This window comes from Nyctibius grandis, chromosome 2 (assembly GCF_013368605.1).
Source record: "Nyctibius grandis isolate bNycGra1 chromosome 2, bNycGra1.pri, whole genome shotgun sequence".
Lineage (NCBI taxonomy): Eukaryota > Metazoa > Chordata > Aves > Nyctibiiformes > Nyctibiidae > Nyctibius > Nyctibius grandis.
The window spans coordinates 60,156,683-60,179,440 of NC_090659.1; the positions used below are offsets into that span (position 1 = coordinate 60,156,683).

The 22,758-nt window shown below is 40.4% G+C and overlaps 2 protein-coding genes across 4 annotated transcripts; one reads left to right on the top strand and one right to left on the bottom strand.

The window, feature by feature from the left end:
- On the bottom strand, positions 1 to 8,346 carry ABHD13 (abhydrolase domain containing 13). Of its 2 annotated transcripts, XM_068425019.1 has the most exons (3): positions 8,151 to 8,346; positions 5,819 to 5,854; positions 1 to 1,344 (listed from the first exon to the last, which is right to left on the bottom strand). In XM_068425019.1, the coding sequence occupies exon 3, from the start codon at positions 1,307 to 1,309 to the stop codon at positions 296 to 298; it is 1,014 nt and encodes a 337-aa protein (XP_068281120.1). In that variant the 5' UTR covers positions 1,310 to 1,344; positions 5,819 to 5,854; positions 8,151 to 8,346; the 3' UTR covers positions 1 to 295. The 2 variants fall into 2 exon arrangements, with proteins under 2 accessions (XP_068281120.1, XP_068281121.1); XM_068425020.1 differs by lacking the exon at positions 5,819 to 5,854.
- Positions 8,347 to 8,381: 35 nt separating this feature from the next.
- On the top strand, positions 8,382 to 12,824 carry LIG4 (DNA ligase 4). Of its 2 annotated transcripts, XM_068425017.1 has the most exons (3): positions 8,382 to 8,518; positions 9,207 to 11,957; positions 12,054 to 12,824. In XM_068425017.1, exons 2-3 carry the CDS (start codon positions 9,223 to 9,225, stop codon positions 12,061 to 12,063), a joined length of 2,745 nt encoding a protein of 914 aa, XP_068281118.1. In that variant the 5' UTR covers positions 8,382 to 8,518; positions 9,207 to 9,222; the 3' UTR covers positions 12,064 to 12,824. The 2 variants fall into 2 exon arrangements, with proteins under 2 accessions (XP_068281118.1, XP_068281119.1); XM_068425018.1 differs by having other exon boundaries at positions 9,207 to 12,824.
- The last annotated feature ends 9,934 nt before the right edge of the window (positions 12,825 to 22,758 follow it).

The following is a 22,758-nucleotide window of genomic DNA, read 5'->3' on the forward strand; positions in this document are numbered from 1 at the left end:
TACTTTTGTAGCAAGTTCCTTTAATATTCGTTGTACATATCAAACAAATGGAATATATCGACAGAGATACAAAAAAAGTATGAGAGAGACATAAAATGGTTCATTTACAATGCTGCAAATGTAAAAGTTATCTGGAACATCTTAATAAAGCATGAGACCTTTCCAAGTTTAATTTCACTCTTTAGGCAAGTACAGACGTGACATACATTTAAAATTGGACCTTCTTTTACCACTTTTCACAAATCAAGGTACAGTGCAGGTACTCCCTCCACCCCACCCCATAGAAGAATATCAATTATATTATTGTTACGTTAGATGATGTTTTCACCATTTCTTCAGGGGAGTGACTCTTTATTACTTCTTTGATGAACTGTTCAAGTGCAGTGAAATAACCCTGGCACTGCCAAGTGTCATTATGAGTTCCATCAGGAAATATCGCCAATCTCTTAGTCCGAGCTGGGGATAATTCATAAAGTTGCTTCATCATAACTGGTGGAATTAACTGGTCAGACAACCCAGAGATGAAGAGAGAAGGCATTCTGCACTGAGAGATTTTTCTGTAGGACAGAAATTTATTTTTGTAGCACCATAAAGGAAGATATCTCATTGGAAAGAAAGAAAACAAAGTGCTTGCCATGTATGGGATGCTAAGAAAGGTGTTCTCCACCACGATGGCAGAAATCCTATGGGAATTTTCAGAAGCTAAGTGAATAGCTACTGCTCCCCCCAAGGAACGGCCAAAAAGAAAAATTTTTGTTTTATCAAGATCAGACCGAGTCATCACATAGTCTAACACAGCCTCAGAATCTAAGTACAAACCTTCTTCACTTGCTTCTCCTTCACTTTTTCCATACCCTCTATAATCGACAAGAATTAAGTTTACTTTCAGGTTTACGAGCATTAACAAAGCATTTGGCAACCTGTGGCCAATGTTGCCTGCATTCCCATGAAAGTAAATGATGGTTGGAGAATAGGCTGCATTGTCCCCTGTGTATCTCAGCAGAATAAGATTGAGAAGAACTCCATCTTTGGTTTTGATGAAGATATTTTCATGTGGTATACCAGTAGGCATAGGAACGTAAAGGCGTGATGAAGAGGGCTGTTCAGGAAAGTAAAGCAGCACATCCTGGAATTTATATAGTATACCCGCTATTGATACAAATATTAATATAAGTAGTAGAATGCCTCCGTACAAGTGAAAAGTTACTATCAAGGGTAAAAGACAAATACGGCAGAGACTCCAAGACCAGGAAGCCAAAGCTAGTAGCCATCTTTTAAGAAAGTTCCAAAGCATCCATGACTTTTCCATTGTAGAAGTCAGTGATGTTTTACTCCAAGTAAATCCTGTAAAAAAACCACAAACATATACGTATAAATATAGGGGAAAGAAAATGGAAGCTATTTAAGCATTCATACTTGCAGAAGATTAATAGCAAGTCAATACATTAAAGCATAAACATCAAACTTGGTGGCAAACTCCCTTTGAATTTTTGGAAACCATTCAATTCTGTAAACCAAGCAGAACAGCAATCACAAGGAAAAGGCTTTAGAAGTCTTCAAAATCCCATTTACATTATTTCAGCAGGCAAGGTCCATCAGTAGCACAAGAAAAATGGTTGGCTGGGACCATAACTTACGCTTTCCTTCAGTCATCCCTACAGACCAAGAGAACAACCATACAGACTGTATCACCAGTTTGTCAAGGCTTCTCACGTAAGTCATTCTAGAATCCAGAGAACATAAAAAAAATAGCCTCTAGTTCTCAGTTCCTACTGATTAAAGCCAAGAGGAGCATTCAGTAAGCCTGTGCACTTCACTCTGCAACCAGCAGAGGCTCACAATGCATACCAGGTCTGCTATTGTTCAGTAGCTGTGGTTCAGAATCTTGATCAACTGTGATTACAGAGCAACACGTAAACTGGTCAAAAGAAAGAGACTCCTCTATAGTAAGATATCACACCATAGTTACATTTATGGCAGCTGTTTTGCTATATTTGGATTGATTCTGATTTATAATGATAGTTTTCCACTATCAGATCAGTAATCCATGTTAAATCTTTAGCTGAACGAAAGATTGCATCATCATACAACACCACTGAAAAGTCAGCTAACTACATTACTCTCTGATCGATGAAAAGCGCAGCTGCTGAGAAGTCCAAATATACTGCCTGGAAGTGACAACACAAGCTCACTTGTTTAAGAACACTCTTAAGTTATATAGCAGATAACCATTACAGTTTAGACACACTCAAACTTATAGCCTCCTAAAATGATGTAGTGCAGTAAGAAGTGGAATTAACTCCAAAGGAGTCTGACATGCACCAGCCACCTTGGTAGGATCGAGTGATAAAAGGTGACCTCCGCAGTCGCAGCCTTTGCACTCCACAAATATGACAAGCATACAATATGACCAGGAAAAACTGCCGTCTCTAATATATAATTGTCTACGTAAAATAATCAGAAATAAAAATAAAGCTGTTGCATCTTAAGATTCACATATTAACCAAAGGCAATGTAAAATTAAGTTTTTATATCGTGTCTCTACTCCAAATATGTAGAACTGGTGAAATACAAAGTAGTCTAGAGAGCAGTTATCCAACTGTGTTCCCTTATATTATTTATGAGCTTATGTTCAATATCCACATACAAGTACGCACAAATATTATCTATATGAAAATTTAATTCGTTATCCATTTCTCTAGTAAAGAAGTCACAGTAATTAGGAGACACAAAGTAGGCACTTTAATTTGTAAGAGAACTTCCTAATGAAGCTGACAAACATTTCCTGCACTGCATTTCAAGACTCTGAACACTGATAACGACATAGTAAAAATACTCTCCTTACCTATGCTATTAAAAATTTTGCTGATTTTCTTACAAAATCAAAGAGACTCCAAAAATGCTTTCTCAACAAGACATTAAGAAAAGATTAAGAGACCCATCATTAAAAACAACTACTATAAACCAAAGTAGTCATAAAAATCACCTTAAGGTGATTAAGTTTCGCAGATGGCTATCCTATATACACTAAGGACTGCTATTTAAAGACTGATACTCACAGCTGATTTTATAAGCCATGTTAGTTTCATTCCTGCACTGCTTCTATTTTCATTTCAGTAGGATGTTATCATCAAAATGCTATACTACTGAGATACTGCTGCTGTGGTAGTCAGCAGGAAGGGTAAACTATACAGCCACAAACATTTCACACTCACCTACATATTTAAGTAAAGCTGACTACTCTGCACTAATGAACATCTACATGACTATTAAAGTTTCCTTCCCAGCTATGTGAAAATTCTAGTTCCGTCCATTTCCAGGCTGGAATCAGACCATGTCTTTTACTTCACATCTTACTGCAAGATTTGTTAGCGAGAGAACGAAGATACAAACTTCTCCTAGGTCCTTCCCCGCCTCCTTCCAATACCAACTGAGAGATCACTAGAAAGGAAAATGATGGTTTCTCAAACAAGCACACACACATAGGAGAGACTCTAAGCTAAGTCAACACAAGCTCAGTCTCAATAAAGCTACAAACCATGCTTTCTATGGAGTCCAAAGTAGCAGGCCTTCCAAGCATTATCTTGTTTGACCTGAACAGTAGATGATAGAAGCAGAACCAAATTTCCACTTAAAGGACATAAATAAAAAGAATAAGCTAATATAATAATTTTCAGTGAGTGATAAGGTGTTTTTTAACACTTTTTGAAGTGTATGAGATTTGAGACTGCTCAGCATACTGCAAGACCACACCAAAAAAAACAAAAAAAAAGTCTCTTTTTGGTCTTCACTTCCCATTACCGTTGTGCTTGATAGGAAGTTACAAACCTTTCAAACAGTTTACAATATAGCATCTTATGACACAAAAACTCTGTGTTGAATTATGAAGAGTAAATGTTGTGATTCTCCCATGTCTCTAACTTTTGTGACTAACAGGATGCCAGAATACCCAGGGAAAGGCAAGAATAGGGAAGGAAAGGGAGAACAACATATTTAGACTTTGATGTCTGAGCCGGTCAACCTGAGAAAGAGAGTGGACCCGCCACTTGGACAAGCCCATTTCTCTTTCTAGAGAAGACTACTTCTGTTCCTAGACTACAAGAACCATTTATGGACTTGCTCCATAACTGCCTGACGTCCCAGGTAAGGCAAGAAGCATGCACCCCTTTATATCTTTTAAAAGAGAACTTTTTAATCAATTTCTGTCACCTGCAAATAAGACTAGTTAATTATTTTTTTTAATAGCTGTTTAACAGGATTATCTCAGTTATATTGCCTTCTACTGTTAGAAGCATCATAGCTCTACAGAGAGGTGGCATGAAACATCATCCATGTATTACAGATGGAGACACTGGAACCAAGGGAAATCCGCAAGTTGGCCAGTGGAAGGTCTTCTGTTTCCGTCAAGGAAATAAGGTTTCTCTACAGATTTTCTTTTCAAATCTCCTGGATAAAACGTTAACCCCTTGGAAATCATTCTTATTTCACTAAAAAACCCTCGGTTCTTTGAAGAAACATTATATTGCAGCACTATATTTAAAGTAATTCTCATAACTTCGCCAATGACAAGGTTTTCCTATAACAAGGACTCACATCCCATTTTACAGCATACACAGCAACAGTATTTTATAACTGCTGATTATTTAAACTAAGAGACTATGAAAACAAGCATAAGGGAGATTTTTTGTTCTTTAAACTTGTTATGGAAGTCAATGGCTGTGACAAGTATACAGAATCAAGAACAGACCCATACAGTTTTATCTGGTAGATGTTTTCCTATGTAACTCTTATATTAATGGAAATTCCTACATAAGCTGTTCTTGTTCTTAGCTACTCTTGCTACTAGAAAATATTTCCTAATACTTAACAGAAAGGGAGACTGAGTAACTTAAGTTCTTTACTTATAGTTCTGTTTATTAACCTCCAAATATGTAACCTACCTTCAGTTTCTCCAGACTATTAACTCAGTTCCTCTGCTTTCTCCTCACAGATGATGTTTTCTTAGTCACAGATATGATCAGAGGTCTTTTCTCAAGCATCTATATGCTTCTTATTTCCTTCTGTCCCTCTGATAACACTGCATTAGAAAGGCTAACCTTTGTGAATACCCGTGGGTCCTACAAGTTTGTTTGTTTGGTTTTTTTTCTGATGATGCTAGTAAAGTTAGGAGACAAGGAGAAGACAACACTGAAATACAAAGTTCTATCATGGAAACCATTAACACAGAAGAACAGCACTGAGGCTCAATTCAGCTGTGCCTTTGGCTTAAAGGCCATTACAAATCAGTTCAGCTTACACAGCCACAGAATTGTATTGCCTCTCAAAACAGAAATAAAATTTGGAAGAGATGAGTTTCAATTTTATGCCACAGGGATATACACATATGTAGATACACACACACACATCTGTACCTGTACATCTCCACTGCTGAATCCACGGTCCAGGAACTATTGCAGACCTCTATGTCCTATCAGATGAGCTACTAATACCATAATTAAGTAACTACTGAAAATATAAATCACTCACAACAATAACAATTCTGGGGAAAAAATAAAGTCTTTATGATCAAGACATTTTAAGAATATTCTGCTGTGCCCAAATGCTATTCTTAAATGGTTAATGTCATTATCAACTGAAGATCATAAAAACTCAAGTGCATACTTAGAAGTACTTGGGAAAAATTTTTCATTCACTTTGAACAGCAATTGAAATTACTCTTATATTTGCCACAAATTCTGTTGTATTTTTTGTCTTTGTTTACATTTTTCATATTAAAAAGTGCTATTTTCACATACTAATCACATTATAAAACATTTACCTTTGGATGTGATGGTTTCCCAGGCTTCATCTCTGCCTGAAAGACAATTCCATTTATGAACTTTGAGTAAAATTGCTTTTGAATTACACACATAATTATTGTTTGTCTTCAGTTATTTGAAAGAGAATTAAGACGTGCTAACAGCCAACACCCCGTAGAAGTTACATCTGCTTTACTGATGAAATGGTGCATATCATGTTCATGCTCCTCCTATCAAGCTTAGCTCTTGTTTGAAACATCTGACAAACCTAAAGACGTCTTATAATGAAGTTTACAAGAATCACGTCGAAATGTCCAATGTTTTATACATACAACACACAGTATAATACATAGTGCATAATAACAAAGTTATGATAGATTTACATTGCCTCCTTAAAGCTAACTTTTAGTGTTTGAGTAGCCTTAAAGTTAGTGCTAAGAAGAGCATTCAGGTGTTAAGCGGCTGCCTTCTCATTAAAGATCTTTAAAAAAAAAAGTTAGTTTAACACTCACTGCAATCCTTCAGATTGGTTTCAAAAAAAACAAACAAAATGAGGTATTTCTTAAGAACACAGAAAAATATCTGAAGACACCTGTTTCTTTTTACTGCACTTCCCCTACACTCCACCTCCTCCAGACACAGACAAGATTTACATTTACTCGTATTTATTTAGAAGACTTCTCTAAGTAGAAATATTAAGTCCTCAACTGTAAAAAAATTAGTTTCAGAGGGAGAACTACTCTGGAAGAAAACCTACAAGTTTATTAAGGACAGTAAAAATACACTTTCTTTGTACTAAAATCTTACAGAGAGACTCTCATTACAAAAAAAGTTAACACAGAAAAGTCGCTACTCCTAGCCAAGCAAAAAGTAGAGTAAGAACAACTATGTGTCAGACATTTAAGGGCTCTGGCTGTTAAAATCAGCGAACCACCTCTCCTACTTGTTTCAAACGGCAAGCTTCCACAGCTCTGCATCAAGTGGTACATATTCATAACCGAAAGGGTTTTCCCCTTAACTCTTATTATACTTCCCCTCCCAACTGACCAATCTTAACGAACCTTACAAGCCTATCTTGAATTATGACAGTACTGTGTAAAAAACTCAAAACAACAAACCAAGGATGGTTATCATATTGGAGCCTTAACTTCCTAGTTAGCATGGGCTCCTAGAACATATTACTTTCCAAGCATGTTAAAATATTTCCTTTTTTACCTAAAATAAACATCCTGCTCAGCCTTTTCAATCTACTAACTTGGCACATTAAGCAACACTAAAGAAGTGTGGCCAGCAGGTCGAGGGAGGTGATTCTGCCCCTTTACTCCACTCTTGTGAGACCCCACCTGGAGTATTGTGTTCAGCTCTGGGGTCCCCCACATAAGGACATGGAGCTGTTGAAGCGAGTCCAGAGGATGGCCACGAAGATGATCAGAGGGCTGGAGCACCTCTCCTATGAAGACAGGCTGAGAGAGTTGGGGCTCTTCAGCCTGGAGAACAGAAGGCTCTGGGGAGACCTTCTAGCAACCTTCCAGTATCTGAAGGGGGCCTACAGGAAAGCGGGAGAGGGACTTTTCACAAGGGCAAGTAGTGACAGGATGAGGGGGAATGGTTTTAAACTGAAAGAGGGTAGATTTAGATTAGATATTAGGAAGAAATTCTTGACTGTGAGGGTAGTGAGACACTGGAACAGGTTGCCCAGAGAAGTTGTGGATGCCCCCTCCCTGGCAGTGTTTAAGGCCAGATTGGATGGGGCTTTGAGCAACCTGGTCTAGTGGAAAGGTGTCCCTGCCTGTGGCAGGGGGGTTGGCACTAGATGATCTTTAAGGTCCCTTCCAACCCAAACCATTCTATGATTCTGTGAAAGTTATCATCATCTGCCCCATCTCCTACAAGCATCCCCCTTTGCAGGCATTGTTCCAAATGGCACCACAGACAAACGAAATACCAGCGCAGGACCTTGCTGCCAACACGCACGCGCTCTCCCAGGGCTCCGCACGGAGGCACCTGAATGAACTTTTAACGGCGCCGCCAGCGCCAGCGCAGCAGCCCCTCGTGAGAGACGTCCCGAAAGGCGGGCACCGGAGCCACCCACGCCCAGGGCACAGCACCCCGCCTGCCACCCGCTGCGCCCAAGGCAAGAGACGCGTTTATCACCGCGACACGCCAAACGCCAAACCAATACAAGCCTGCCAGCCGCCCCCCGCCACCCGGCTCCCCCGCACAGCTTTCGGCCCCGCAGGCGCCACACGGCTCCCGCCCACCCCGTCCCGGCCTTGTGAGGACGGGACCGGGATCGGCCCCGCCACCCCCTCCCCGCGGGGCAGGACCGGCCCGGGGCCAAGCGAGACCCACCCGCCGCATCCTCCCGCGGCGGCCGCCGCCGGCGGTGCCTCAGGCCAGCGCAGATCCCGACGCGCAACTTCACCCCCGGCTCCTTCCGAGACGGGAAGTGCGGCCCGCCGCGCCTTCCGCTTCCGGGCCATGGCCCCGCCGCTCTCCTTTTTTCTCCCCGCCTTCTGCCGCGCCGGGCTCCACCAGCGCTTCCCCGCCGCGGCGGTAACTGCGCAGGCGCCGCCCGCGACAGCCGGGGCCTCCCCCGCGGCTGGAGCCGCTGCGCCCGGGGGAGGAGCGCCCCGGTGACGCCGCAGCCCACAGTCCTTCCCTTCCGGGGCGGAGGGCGGCCGGTGCGCCTCGGGCTCCGCGGGTACCCCGAGTTCCGCGTAAGTCTCTTCTGGGGACGGCGTTCCTGAATCGTCCCGTCTGTCTCCCCGCTAGTCCGCTCTGGGGAGGGGGCGGCCGGTGCGGAGCGGCAGGTGCCCCCTGGGTGGTGTCTGTTCCCCCCGCCTAGTGGCCATGTCAACGCTCTGGGGGGTGGGGGGAGAATGCGGTGCCCGCCCGCGGGAAGAGCACCGGGAGCGCCCCGGCCGCGGCCCGCCCGGCCGCTGTGTCCCCACCGAGAGCGGCACCCGGCCTCGTAGGACCCCGCTCCCTCAGCGTCGTCTCCGCAGCCGCCGGGGAGCTTCCGGGCGGCAGGAGCCGGGAGAGGAGCGGGCCGAGGGTGGGGTGGCGTCGGGGACGGGACGTGCTCCGGGGGAGAGTGGCGGGAGAAATCTGTCACCGAGCAGTGACAGCTCCTGCCTGGGCAGCAGCGGGAGGCGTGGGCGCTGCCTTCTCCTGTCTTCTGGTGCCTTGTGTTGGGGTGTCGCAGCCTGGCTGCTGAGTTTCACCCATAACTGCGGACGGTGGTACCAGCTGGTGACCCATAAGTAAAGATAACAGTTAAATCCTAATTAGAAAAATGAAAAAATCAGTAAGGTTTTTTTTTTTCAAAAGAGATTTTTTTTTTTCAAAACAGAATAACGTGCTGGCATTTTCTTTTCTATAAATATATACTTTTTTTCTTCTTAGTGAAAAACTGACTCTGATGGCTTCCACGCCTGCTTCGCAACCTCCTCCCAAAAAAACAGTGGCCTCTCACGTGCCTTTTGCAGATCTGTGTTCTACTCTGGAGCGAATACAGACGTGTAAATCTCGTCCGGAGAAAACCAAGTATTTCAAGGATTTCCTGGATTCCTGGAGAAAATTCCATGATGCTCTTCATCAAAAAGAGAAAGATGTCGCAGATTCTTTTTATCCAGCTATGCGACTTATTCTTCCCCAGTTGGAAAGAGAAAGGATGGCGTATGGAATTAAAGAAACTATGCTTGCAAAGCTGTATATTGAACTGCTTAATTTACCGAAAGATGGAAAAGATGCTGCAAAGCTTTTAAATTACAGAACACCTACTGGCTCACGTGGAGATGCTGGAGATTTTGCAATGATCGCGTACTTTGTGTTAAAACCTAGGAGCCCAAAACAAGGCAGACTGACAATAGAACAAGTCAATGAACACTTAGATGCGATAGCTAATAATAACGCTGCTAAAAACAAGGGTCTGTTAAAGAAAAGTCTTCTTCAGTTAATTACCCAGAGCACAGCACTGGAACAAAAATGGCTCATCCGGATGATCATAAAGGATCTCAAGCTTGGTGTTAGTCAACAAACTATATTTTCCACTTTTCATCCTGATGCTCTTGAATTACACAACGTCACAACTGATCTGGAAAAAGTTTGCAGACAACTGCATGATCCCTCTGTCTCACTTAGTGATGTTTCTATCATGTTGTTTTCTGCCTTTAAGCCAATGCTTGCTGCTATTGCTGATGTCCAGCAAATTGAGAAGCAAATGAATAACCAGGTATTCTACATAGAAACTAAGCTGGATGGTGAACGTATGCAGATGCACAAAGATGGAGATGTGTATAAGTATTTTTCCCGGAATGGGTTTGACTATACTCAGCAGTTCGGTGCTTCCCCCCTTGATGGTTCATTAACGCCATTTATTCATAATGTATTTAAGAGCAATATACAAAATTGCATTCTCGATGGTGAAATGATGGCTTACAATCCTGAGACGCAAACCTTTATGCAAAAAGGAAACAAATTTGACATAAAAAGAATGGTGGAGGACTCCGATCTGCAGACATGCTTCTGTGTGTTTGATGTGTTGATGGTTAACGATCAGAAGTTGGGTCACGAAGTACTAAGCAAAAGATGTGAAATCTTAAGTAGCGTATTTACCCCAGTACCGGGCAGGATACATATTGTACATAAAAAAAGTGCCAGAACGAGAAAAGAAGTAATTGATGCTTTAAATGAAGCAATAGATAACAGAGAGGAAGGGATTATGGTGAAAGATCCCATGTCCACCTACAAGCCTGACAAACGTGGGGAAGGCTGGTTAAAAATCAAGCCAGAATACGTCAACGGGCTGATGGATGAACTAGACCTTTTAATTGTTGGTGGTTACTGGGGAAAGGGCTCACGTGGTGGAATGATGTCTCATTTTCTGTGCGCTATTGCAGAGACACCGCCTCCAAATGAAAAACCTACCGTTTTCCACTCCATTTGTCGTGTTGGCTCTGGCTATACTATGAAGGAATTGTATGATTTAGGTTTGAAACTGGCTAAGCACTGGAAGCCCTACCGTAGGAAGGACCCTCCCTGTAACATTTTGTGTGGAGCTGAAAAACCTGAAATGTACATTGAACCTTGCAACTCTGTCATAGTTCAGATCAAGGCAGCCGAGATTGTTAACAGTGACATGTATAAGACTGACTGTACTTTGAGATTCCCCCGAATTGAGAAGATAAGAGAGGACAAAGAATGGTACGAGTGCATGACTTCAGACATGCTAAAAGATCTCAGAAGCAAAGCAGAAGGGAAGCTGGCATCTAAGCACCTTCATATAGATGAGTATGATGAGCCACAAGAGAAAAAAAGGAAAACTGTATCAAAGGTGAAGAAGATAATTGGAATAGCTGAGCAATTTAAAGCTCCTGATCTTTCTAATGTAAGCAAGGTTTCAAATGTATTTGAAGATGTTGAGTTTTGTGTTATGACAGGAACGGGAAAATACTCAAAGTCTGAACTGGAAAGCAGAATAGCCGAATGTGGTGGCAGCGTGGTACAGAACCCAGGGCCAGAGACTTACTGTGTCATTGTAGGAGCTGAGAACATCAGAGTGAAAAACATCATCGCTTCCAACAAATATGATGTGGTGAGGGCAGAGTGGCTCCTTCAGTGTTTTCAAACCAAAACGCTGGTGCCTTGGCAGCCAGCCTTTATGATTCACATGTCTCCTGACACAAAAGCACATTTTGCTCGGGAGTATGATTGTTATGGAGACAGCTACACAGCAGACACAGATGTTGCACAACTCAAGGAAGTGTTCTCAAGAATGAAAAACAGTAAGGTGATGCCTTTGGACATGATTGCAAAGTTGGAAGAACGTTATTCATGGAACAGCTGTCAGCTCAGTGTATTCAGAGGAAACACTATTTATGTGGACTGTTACGCTGTTGTTAATGAGCCCAGAACCAAAATCCATGGAACAACACTATCAATTAGAGCTCTGGAGCTCCGTTTTTATGGTGCAAAAGTAGTTTCTCACCTTGAAGAGGGCATCTCCCATGTTGTTGTAGGAGAAGATCATTCCCGGGTAAAAGAGGTGAAAGCACTCAGGAGAACATTTGAGAAAAAATTTAAAATCGTATCTGAGCTGTGGGTAACAGAATCAGTGAAGGAAGGAATCCCAAAGAATGAAAATCAGTACTTAATGTAAAGTAGTTTTTAAGCTTGGAGTGAAAGCATTCTTGTTGGCATGATTGGGCTTGGATATTATGAGATTGCCTTAAATTTTTTGTGTGTTTTCAGGTCTATTTAAAGCTGGCTCTGGCTAAAGAATAACACTGTATTGTTGAGATTAGAGGAAGGCTTTTAATTACACTGTTGCGGAAGCAAGAGGATGCTAAGCTATGTTGGACGAGAAGAAAACCGCCACCAGATAAATAATGTAAGCCTTTTACTTCACAAACAGGTCTTAAGAGAGATCTAATATTTTATGTAAGAGAAGTCCTAGCTGTTAATAGTGCTTGCCTCTATTGTTCAAAATAGAGACAATAATTTACTATTTTATGGAGATTCTACTATTTAACATTGTTTATGAATTTACAATCACATATATGTTTTTGTAGAATTGTTTTGTGTATATTCCATATGCTACAGAATTCAGTAATTTATAAACCTTGTCTGTATTATTTTAATTTGTTTACATTGTTTTTAGCAGAGCCCCAGACACCCTCAGTAGCACTTTAGTTTTAGGATATTGCATTGATCCCATGTTTCTTTTTATAAATAACCAATGTAAAATAAACCCTAAACTTCTGATTGAGGTGCTAATAAATTAATAATGACCTATAGATCTGTAAAATGCAAATCAATTACTTAAAAACTGTAATGACCTCCTGTGCTCATTACAGTTAAACTGTGAAGTGTGTCAGAGCTAGGCTTTTACACTTAACTATCAGTTTTATCTTTCAAAAAATATTTCATAAGCTATTTTAGTAATGTAAGATTAATTTCCAAATATCCAGTTCATTGTATATTTTTTTTTCAATTACTAAATAAAATATATTTTTCAAGTCTGCCTAGTATTTTTTTATTATCAAGAGATAACTCTTGAAAAAACACGAAATTTAGTTTCTGATTTTACTCTGTTAGATAATTTATGCATTAACTTTGAGGGGAGAAAGGTTCAAGCCTCAGTTCTTGTTATGTCAATACTGGTATCGAACAGAACCGCTGTTGGGCTGATCGCACAGAATCAGTTTTTGGACCTATTTCTTCCGTGCTTTGTGTGGTTGCGTTCATATAAAAATTACTGTAAAAAGAATTAGGGAATGTTATATGAAAGGCTAGTTGGAAGGAAGTTTATTTTTATCTCTTAGTGTAAGCATTAGGAGCTCCCTTATAATTTGAAATATACTAAATAGATAAAAGATGATAACTTTTCTTAAGCCACCATATAAATTGTTAAAAAGCAGAATATTTTTTGTCTACATAAAATAGTATATACTGAAAAACAGTGCATTATTTTCTTCTAATAATTCAAGTAGAATATGGGTATATGTGAAATATAATACTTCAGTTTTAACTTATTTGGCTTCTTCTGTGTAATTATCATATATTCTGATTTATAAATAGAAAATTAACAAAGCATTTGTCTTCATACCCACACAGATTTCTCTTAAATGGGTGTTAGTAAAATATGTATTTTAGGTGATCCTAGTTAGGAAATTAAAGAGGAAAACCAGCAAATAGGAGTTACAGATGACTCTTGAGACATTGTCAAAAATCTCACTTTGAGTTCTAAATGCTGTTAACAGAGATGCATTTAAAAAATGTTAGTTCCATGTTGTCCTTTTGTTCTCTCAAAGCAATGCAAGGCTGGGGAATCTAGAACTAGTAACTTACCAGCAAAATTGTTGTTCTTTTTACTGACTCCTCAGTACACAGTGTACTGAAGGTTTATTTTTATTTAAACCGAAGGTTTGCTTTTTCACAAATAAAAAAACCCAAAACCTTGCAGATGCAGTATGCTGTTCTAGCTTGTTTTGTATTTTGTCTCAGTTCTATTTAGAACTAGAAATTAATTGATGATCATGCATATTTGTATGTAGCATGATAATTAGCATGCTGGATAATGTCAAGCAATTTAGATGGCATGTATTTCTTCTTTTGGTTACTGTTTTGTAAATTTACTTTAAAATGTTGAATAAGAAATGCTGTACTTAATCTGTTAGCATAAAAAGAGCATCTTGCTACTACACTGTGAAAATACAGGTATTGCAAGTCAGGTTTTCTTCTGAGATGTTTCTTTTACATGGCGACTTAGGTGGATGGACTGCATGGATCTGTGGATGAAACTGGACCCAGCTGTTATTAAAGCATGTATCTAGAATGTAAAGCAGGGGACAGGAGAATCTGTGGAGCCTCTAAGCAAAGGCATTCTCATGAAAGAACAGTAATGACAGGAAAATAGGAGAAGTATACTGGTGAATGATGGTCTGATTTCTTGGCTGGTTACAAAGGCAGTTCTGCACAGGCAATAGACTTCACAGTCCCTGGGAGAAAGTTCCACTGTTCACTTTGTTTATTAAACAATTTAATAAAATAGGTGCACATCTAACTTTTTTCTACTCTGAAAGGGATATACTCAAACTGATGCCGTGCAATTTTGGAAAAAAAAAAAAAGCCTGTAGGCAGTTTGCACAAAGTATGACGAATCTTGCAAGGAGCAATTTTTTTTTTTATTTCTTCATATGATTCCTCTGACTTGTCAGTGGGAACACAGGATGTATTGACCATACAGAGCTGGTGAAATCTCAGATGTTCTCATACGTTAAAATACACACCTCAGTTTCACAACTGACAATGTAAAATGAAAGACTATGATTGCTAATATTGTAGACATTTATGCCAGGTATAAAGCAAGTGCCAAGTGCTGTTATTGCTCTTTTATACCCTTTTCATATGCTGATGGATGAAAATATGGCAATAGAGGATGACTTCCACCTCACACGTATTGCCTCTGCTATCGTTTTATGAGAACGTAAGAAGCCAAAATCAGAAGTAGCTGACATTCAGAAGGCATTGGAATATGGTATTGCCAAGGGCTACTTATTCCTAGGATATGTCACTGAATTCTAATTCCACTTGAAATGCGCCTGCCTTCTTAAGGAAACCACTAGTATATGAATAAGCTGAAACCTAAACATATGAAGAAAAATTATTCACTGAGGTTAGGAGGGTAAGGTTGCTTTCTAGAAACTGAGTAGTTTGTGCACCAGTGGGAGAGCAAGAAAGCCTTGACTAGTTGTTAGGTGTTTGCACATCAGCACAACTAATCAGCTCTTGCTTTATTTCACATTTCCTCTGCTTGTGCCTGTAGACTGAAAATAACTAATTGACATGCTTGCAATTTTAAGGGGCTTGAAAAGATCTTATTCTTGCATCTGCAGATAGGATTTAAAATAGGGAGTCTTGCAAAACATCATACTATTAACTGTTTAATTATCCTTTGAAGACCTGAAAGCTAGTAATACTGAAAGTAACTGTGCATATACAGCAGATTGCAACCTGCTGAGTCTGTGTTGGAAGATGTATTATCCTAGCAATTTCACATTTAAAATATTGTAACTAGTAACACTGGGGAAGCTCAATTGCGTGGATGAAAAGAAGCTTCCCTCTCTTTTTGCTATGACTTAGCTGTAGCAGTATTGTAGCTCTGGGTCTCTTTATATGACTCTATTTTAAGTGTAGTGAATAGCAGAACCAAATTCCTTCATTTACCTCCTGCTTTTAGAAAAGTTGCTGGAGAACGAAAAGGCAGGAAGCTGCAGTGAGTCAACATGAGACACTATCTTCATATAAACTGGTCTTTATACATACTGCATGAAATGATCACTAACTAGTTAAATGAATAATTAGGCAGGAGCCTATAAATAGTGTTTTGCATAAAATAAGATGAAAAATCATTATTATTTAAACAGTTAACGAAAACCATCCCCTCTTAGTTAATTTGCATTTTCTTTGTTTTTGAAGAACAAGGATGATTCACATATTTAAACTGTCTAGCTAAATTATATCGTCAATTTATTTTGATATTTGGCATACGCCAACAACGATAACTTCCAAGGGAAACTGTTTCAACCATACACTTGAGTAGGATTTCTAGTGTATGAGAACTTCATAGATGGGAAGGAGCTGCCAGAGCCCTCAGTGCATCTGCCTTCTTCTGGGTATGACTGCCTGTGCTCAAGGCCAGCTTTTTGGTGGTGTAGCTGTGCTACCTTGCTCTGACAGCTGTGAAAATTGCTGTGTGCAAAAAGAGTTGAGACAAACCTTGCTAGGGACCTCCTTTGATCAGCTTGGAAGCTGTGTTTGAGTTCAGGCCCGTGGTCTTAGTCCACACCATAGCTATCTTACAGCTGTTCTTGGCCATGTACGTAGCTGTTCCCAATCCTCACCCACTGACTTGGCTTCCTAGCTTGACATTGGAGCTACTTCATCACTATGGGCTTACCTAGCCATCACTAGCTGACCAAGTTTACCATCACCGGGCTTCCTTTGCTTATCTTCTTGGGTGGGACTTGTATGGGGGGGCACTCTGCCATTTGTTGGTGAAGACACTGCCTCGTGCCCGCCTTGCTGTCCCCTTGGCTCTTAGCATGCATCCCCTTGCAAAGCAGCCTGTTTGCATCTGTTGATACTATGGGGAATTGAACAAAGGAAACCTGGCTTCCTTGCCTCTCTGATTTATGGGAATCCTCACCCCTCACAGAACCCCCTTTCCTTGTCCCCTCTGATATTCATCTGATATTTAGTTTGGATGTGAACTTCTTTCCAGGACTGAATTCAAAAATTGTGAAAATCTTATAAATTTTTACCATAGTACGTCTGTTTGGTGAAACACTTAAAAACTGTGTGGTCCCTGTTGCACAATTTCCAGTTACTCTTCCTTGAAATAGTACATCTGTATGCTTTGAAAGAGTCTGCATGAATATCTTTGAAAGAAGAAGATCCATTTATTCAGGTGAAGAGAAATCAGTCAAAATCTCTGTCAGCTATGGTAAAAGACAGGTAAAGTGTATTACTCTGTTTATGGTGCCCTGATTTAATGATCTGTTGACATATTTTAAAAAGCTCTTTAGTTTGCCAGTGAGTTGACACACTGTTTTTTGTAATATTCAGGTTCAGTCTTTCTGTTAAAAAACCCCCATTTGTTCAATCTTTTCAATCCATATAAAATTTCAGTTTGAATTGTTTCAAAAGAAAGTCTTGGAAGCTGTAAGTTATAAAATTTCTTGCAAAGGAGAAAAAAGTGTTCGTTTGAAGGTGACTAGGGAAATGCCTTTTAACATAGTCAGTTCAACCAAGCATAAAGCATCTCCAGCTGGTGACAGCTGTTGTACCACAAAACAGTAGATGGGCCTATAAAATTTTATTGTACTACTTTTTGTTATGAGCGGATAGGAATGAGGGAACAGTTTATATGTTTGAGTTATTAGACAAACATAACGGTGAAGGTGGAGCTTGTACATGTAATTAAAATGTTTCTCCATGTTATTTTCTAGAAGTAAGGAAATCAAAAGGCATCTGTCTTGAAATTATTTTCTTTTAGATAAAATATATCTAGCATTTTATTGGGATATTTTCAACAGATGCAGCTTTTCCTTTCTTTGTAATTTTGGGGAAGATTATTTTGAAAGAACATATAAGAGAGAATTTCAAGTTTAAACTGCAAGCATTAACGTTCTTCATTTTTTTTTGCAAAGAATGCAGAAAGATGTAGAATGCCTAAGCATGTGTTTGTATTTAAAAACTGATATAACAAGAATATTTCAACACGTATATTTGTCGCTATGTTAGTGACAAAATATATTTAAATTCATTTTTCTGTTAATGCTTCAGATAGAGGAACTATGTAAAACTGTGAAACCAGAGTTCATTTTTCTCCTGTGTCATGTATCATACACATAGTAAAATCAGTTTTCAGGACTTTCAAATCTCAAGAGGAAGTTACCAGAAATAAGATAGCAGGGAAAAAAGATGGGTTGTTACGCACAGAACAAGTGTGTATGGTGTGAGGGGTTGTGTATTCCACACTCTTGTCCTCAGTCTTTCCCAGAATAGAACCAATATACATTGTCTGGTTCTGTGTGGAGTTGTACCAGTCAGTTAGAAAAGGTTAACTATGATATTACTGTTACTTTTTGTAATGTTCAAATTAGCCTTTTGGGATAGATTCAGATACAAGGTTTTTTTTTTCATAGAAGCACTTGTGGTTCTGATTTAATTTCTTTTAATTTGTCTAGCGTTATGTGGTTTTTTTGTAGTATAAGACTAGCTTGGTGGACAAGGGTGATGGACAAGCACTAGATTTTGTTTTTCTCAATTTTAGTGAGGCTTTTGCCACTGTCTTCTGTAATATTCTCATAGACAGCTGATGAAGTATGGGCTAGATAAATGGACAGGGAGGTGGACTGCAAACTGGTTGAACTGCCAGGCTTGAAGAGTTGTCATCAGCAGCCCAGGTACAGGGTAAGAGGAATGCGCACAAAATGAAATAGGGGAAATTTTGTTTAAAGCTAGGAAAACAATTCCTTAAACTGTGATGGTGGTCAAACACAGGAACAGGTTGCCCAGAGAGGCTGTGGAGTCTCCATCCTTGGAGACATTCAAAACCCAACTGGATACAGTCCTGAGTAACCTGCTCTATCTGTCCCTTCAAGAGCAGAGCAGTTGGACTACATGATCTCCAGAGGTGCCATCCAGCCTTGATTATTCTGTGATTCTGTGAGTCAGGTCTGACCTGAAGTTCCCAGTCTAATTTCTGGTGTCTTGTGAATGGGCAAGCTGTCACATGGTGACATGTTATACATTGCAAACTTAATGGATTTTTTTTTTTCATTTGCAGTACAACATTAGTATAGCTAACTCTTTTCAGTGTGATTCTGACAGCTACACATTAAGCTGGAGGAAAACCATAGAATTTATGTAATCCTGTACTGTAAAATTGATAATAAGCTAATGAGTCCACAGCCCAAAAAAACACACCACCCTCCAAAAAAACCCCACCAAAACCAAAACATAAAATTTTATTTCTGAATGCCAGAAATTGAGTTATACTGCACATGAACACCAAGGTTGTTCAAAATCTCATGATCGGTGGAAAGAACTCTCTAAGCAACGTGTATAAATGTTTAAATAGCCATATCTGAGAGAACAGAAGAGCTTGCTTTCGATTTGAGGTGAAACATAGCTGTATCAGTTTTGAAAGTGAAAACAGGTTCCAGTAACTTAACCACTTTCACCTGATTGCCCACAGCCTTGGTCCAGGGGTGCTGAAATAACAGCTTGTTTCTTGCGGTGGTAGACTTTACAAACATAAGCACTACTCCAAACCACAGTTCAAGTCCCTGCAGGCAGGCGGGGATCAAAGGAAGGAGTCCAATTTCCTCATGTTCTTGCACGTGGCAGCTTCCTCCTGCATCTGATTCGCTCCAACCCGCCTCTGCTCAGCAGGCACTGCTACAGCAGCAACCAGAGGCGACATGTTCTTTCAAATCCATGTTTTCAGCCTCCGCATCTTACACCTACTGTTAATGAGCTAACGGTCTGGTTAAAGGCAGGTGGATAAACGGGTCACGTGTGCGTGCCTGTGCATAGATACGTGTGTTCAAGCAGAAGACAGCAATAGATGTGTAACAGCTAGTCTCAGGTTAGGTTTTGTGGCTGCTTTTTTCCTCCCTGTTCTCCCCCAGCTTCTCCCCAGCCTTAGCCTCTTTTGGCTAGTGTATTGTAGCTTTTAAATATCAGACCTGTGTGCTGCCAAAGCAGAATGATTTTATTCATCCAGTTTAAAGCTAGTTTGCATTCCTCTGTGTTATGCTTCAGTCTATCCTGTAAACATGCTCACATATGTTTATACCATGCATAGTTAAATATGTCTTGGATTTATTTTTATGTTATTTTAATTAAAATCTCTGAGTGCTATTGGGATAATAAAAAATTAAAAGATTATCCAAGGCAAAAATAAATATGAATATGACAGGTGTCACATTGTTCGGGTCTGTGAACATGGTTGTATGAACAAGACAGAAATAAATAGGATAGCCAGTTTTGTTCGTTCCATCTAGCTGTAACTGAAATGCAGCAGGTGCTGTGAGCAGGCTGCCTGACACGGTGTTATAACAGCAACCAGGGCAGAGCAGTGGGATCACATGCTATAATGACATTAACAAAATTAATAAATAAAAGACATTTAAGAGAAAGAAAAACATAATTTTACTCCTTTTTTTTTCCTCTGACTTGTGTGGTAACTCTAGAAGCCTTTTTTTTCTGTATTGATATATCTAAATTCTTATGCTTGATGAAGAGTTTTATAAACACACCAACTGCTGGATACAGATCTCATACAGATTCCTGTCAGACACTCAGTAAATGGCATCTGATGTGTGGTACAGGTGATAGTCAAAAATTTAAGACTAAAATATTTAACTTTTTTTTAGTGACGGGGGGATATAAAGGGACATCTTCCCACTAGGAAGAGACCTGACTCTTAACAAATAATGGGACAGGAAAAATATTCTGCTGTGCATGTTTTGGATAACCTGCCTTCCTGACTTGTATTTTTGTCAGACACAGCAAATTGAACCTTTCTGAAATCATGCTTGCATTTTCTCTCATAGTTGTGGAGTAACTACAGGGGGCAACTTATTGAAACTAATTAATTATTGGAGGCACACTTGTTGAGAGAAAATGAGTAAAGTTGCATCTGTATCCTACAGAACTAAGAAAGTGTCTAGGGTGGGATGTGGTCAGCGTGTAAGGAGTCTGCCCTGTGATGGTTCCCCAGGCAACCTGGCCTGCATTCTCAGATGTTCAGCAGCAAGGGAGCTTGGTGTGCTAACTCTGAGAGAAGGGAGGGTGGAGCAGTGTGGAGATAACCGTGGCCAGGCTCTGTGCTAACAAGGCAGGTACGGGAACTCCGTGGTACCTTGTAGCCAATAAATAACATAGCTACTGTCAAATAAGCGATAATACCCTGTTCCACCCAGAATGCTGGTCACTGAGCCAGCGATTGTGGTGAAATCGTGTCCTGTGGATGAACTTTGCTCATTATAATCTCATTATAATACAAAAACACATCTCCATCCCAAAAGCTACCCGCCTCCCTCTGCCGCATGCTCTCTGAATTTTTCTTAGTCTATACCTTTAAATCAAAGCAAGAGAATTTTGCACCAATCAATAATAAAGGTATGTATGACTAGAGTTACTCAAGCTCCACCTAAACATAGGAAGATAGTATAAAATGCCTTTAAGAAAGAGGCAAGGTGGGGAAGATACGATCACTGAGAAGTCAGGGAGACATCACTATGGAGTTCTGGGATCAGTCGACGGGCTGAACTTCTCTTCCCCACCCATAGGGATGCCTTTGGGTAAGATTCGTACACTTGGTTGTACCAGGTGCTTCTCCAGGAAACTTAGAAATCAAGCTTGTATTTGTAATCGTATTAGTAGTACTATATAGTCATCCTGCAACATATATATGTTCATAGGTATCTAAGCGTGCTTTGCAGACAGTGTATTCATCACTGGCAATCTAAAAGAATCTGTATCTGTTGCTTGAATAAATTACCTTAACTGTGGACCTGGTTGCAAGGATTATATTTCTGTGGGCGCACCCAGATTTATGGCATAATCTGGAACCCTGTTAGTTCATCGACCGTGACTGGGCCCCACACTACGAGTGCATCTGGACCTGTGTTCAACATATTAGCTGTTGAACACAGCCAGACTGATAGTGCTGACTTTGGCCTCTTTCAGCCAAAATTTAAGGTGTCAAATCAGCCATCACTCAGAGGCTAAGCTCAGCCACCCCCAGCCCCTCTGACAGCTGAGGACAGGCTGAAATGCAAGGGGGTTCAGCTTCTGTCAAATTATCCCTCTTAAATACAACAATAGTGCTTTATTTTTTAGCGTAAAATCTATTTAGAATTATATACTGTTTGTCTCCATATGCATGAATGCACATGCTTTGTGGTGGGTCGTCTTTGTTTTTGAATTCTGGTCTGACTTACACAATTCTGTGGTTATGTTGGGATGCTGTCCCATTGACCCATGTTTTGGCTGCTGCCCAGGGATGGACTATGGTTCGGTCATGGCCCTGCTCTGGATTTCTGCTGCTTCATGCTTGTCTGTCTAGCATGTGAGTGAGCTCCAGGGATTGCATGGAGGGGAGAGAGGTTTCCAAATCAGAGCATCCAAAACTTGCTAGAATATGTGTAAATGTGCACACACATATATAATGTGTATTTATATACACACTATATGTGTGTGTACCTGTATAGAGAGTGAGATATAGATATGTTTATATGGTGCTTATGATGGCTGTCTTCTGCCCTCACCTCTTTTTCTTCCTTGTCCTTTACCAATGCTGAGGAATACTTTTAGAGATCCCAAAAGTGGAAGGGAATGCAAGATGGCAAGAATCTGTGGGGAGGTGTCTTAACATTGGTACCTACAGACTGTCCCATAACTTTGTTCATACCCCAGGCTAACCAAACTTGCTGCTACAGTGTAGATGTGCCTTACACACAGACCTCTTCCCCCCATCCAGAAAAGGACCATGGAAGTTTGACTTGATCAGCAGAAATAAAAAGTTCCCAGGACTAGGTGCAGCCTGTATGACCATTTCTTGCATCCTGCTGCCTACGCTAAACAGGAGGGGTGTTCTTTAATCTGTAACTTCAGCCACCACCTAAGTGTGGTCTGCCCTCAGAGCATCTCAAAGTGACTGGAATGTAGAGGAACTGCTCTTTCAAATCTGAATGCCAGATGGAAAGTTACCAAGCAGCAAGCCACCGGATAAGGGACAAAGACCAGGTGAGAACGAAGGCTGGGTGATATTTATAGGACCAGGTCTGCTTGGAGTTGTTTTCTCCTCCAGGTTACATCTGCTCTAGTAATTAAACAGTGCCAGGGACTGTTCCCAGGTCCTGGTGACACTGCTGTT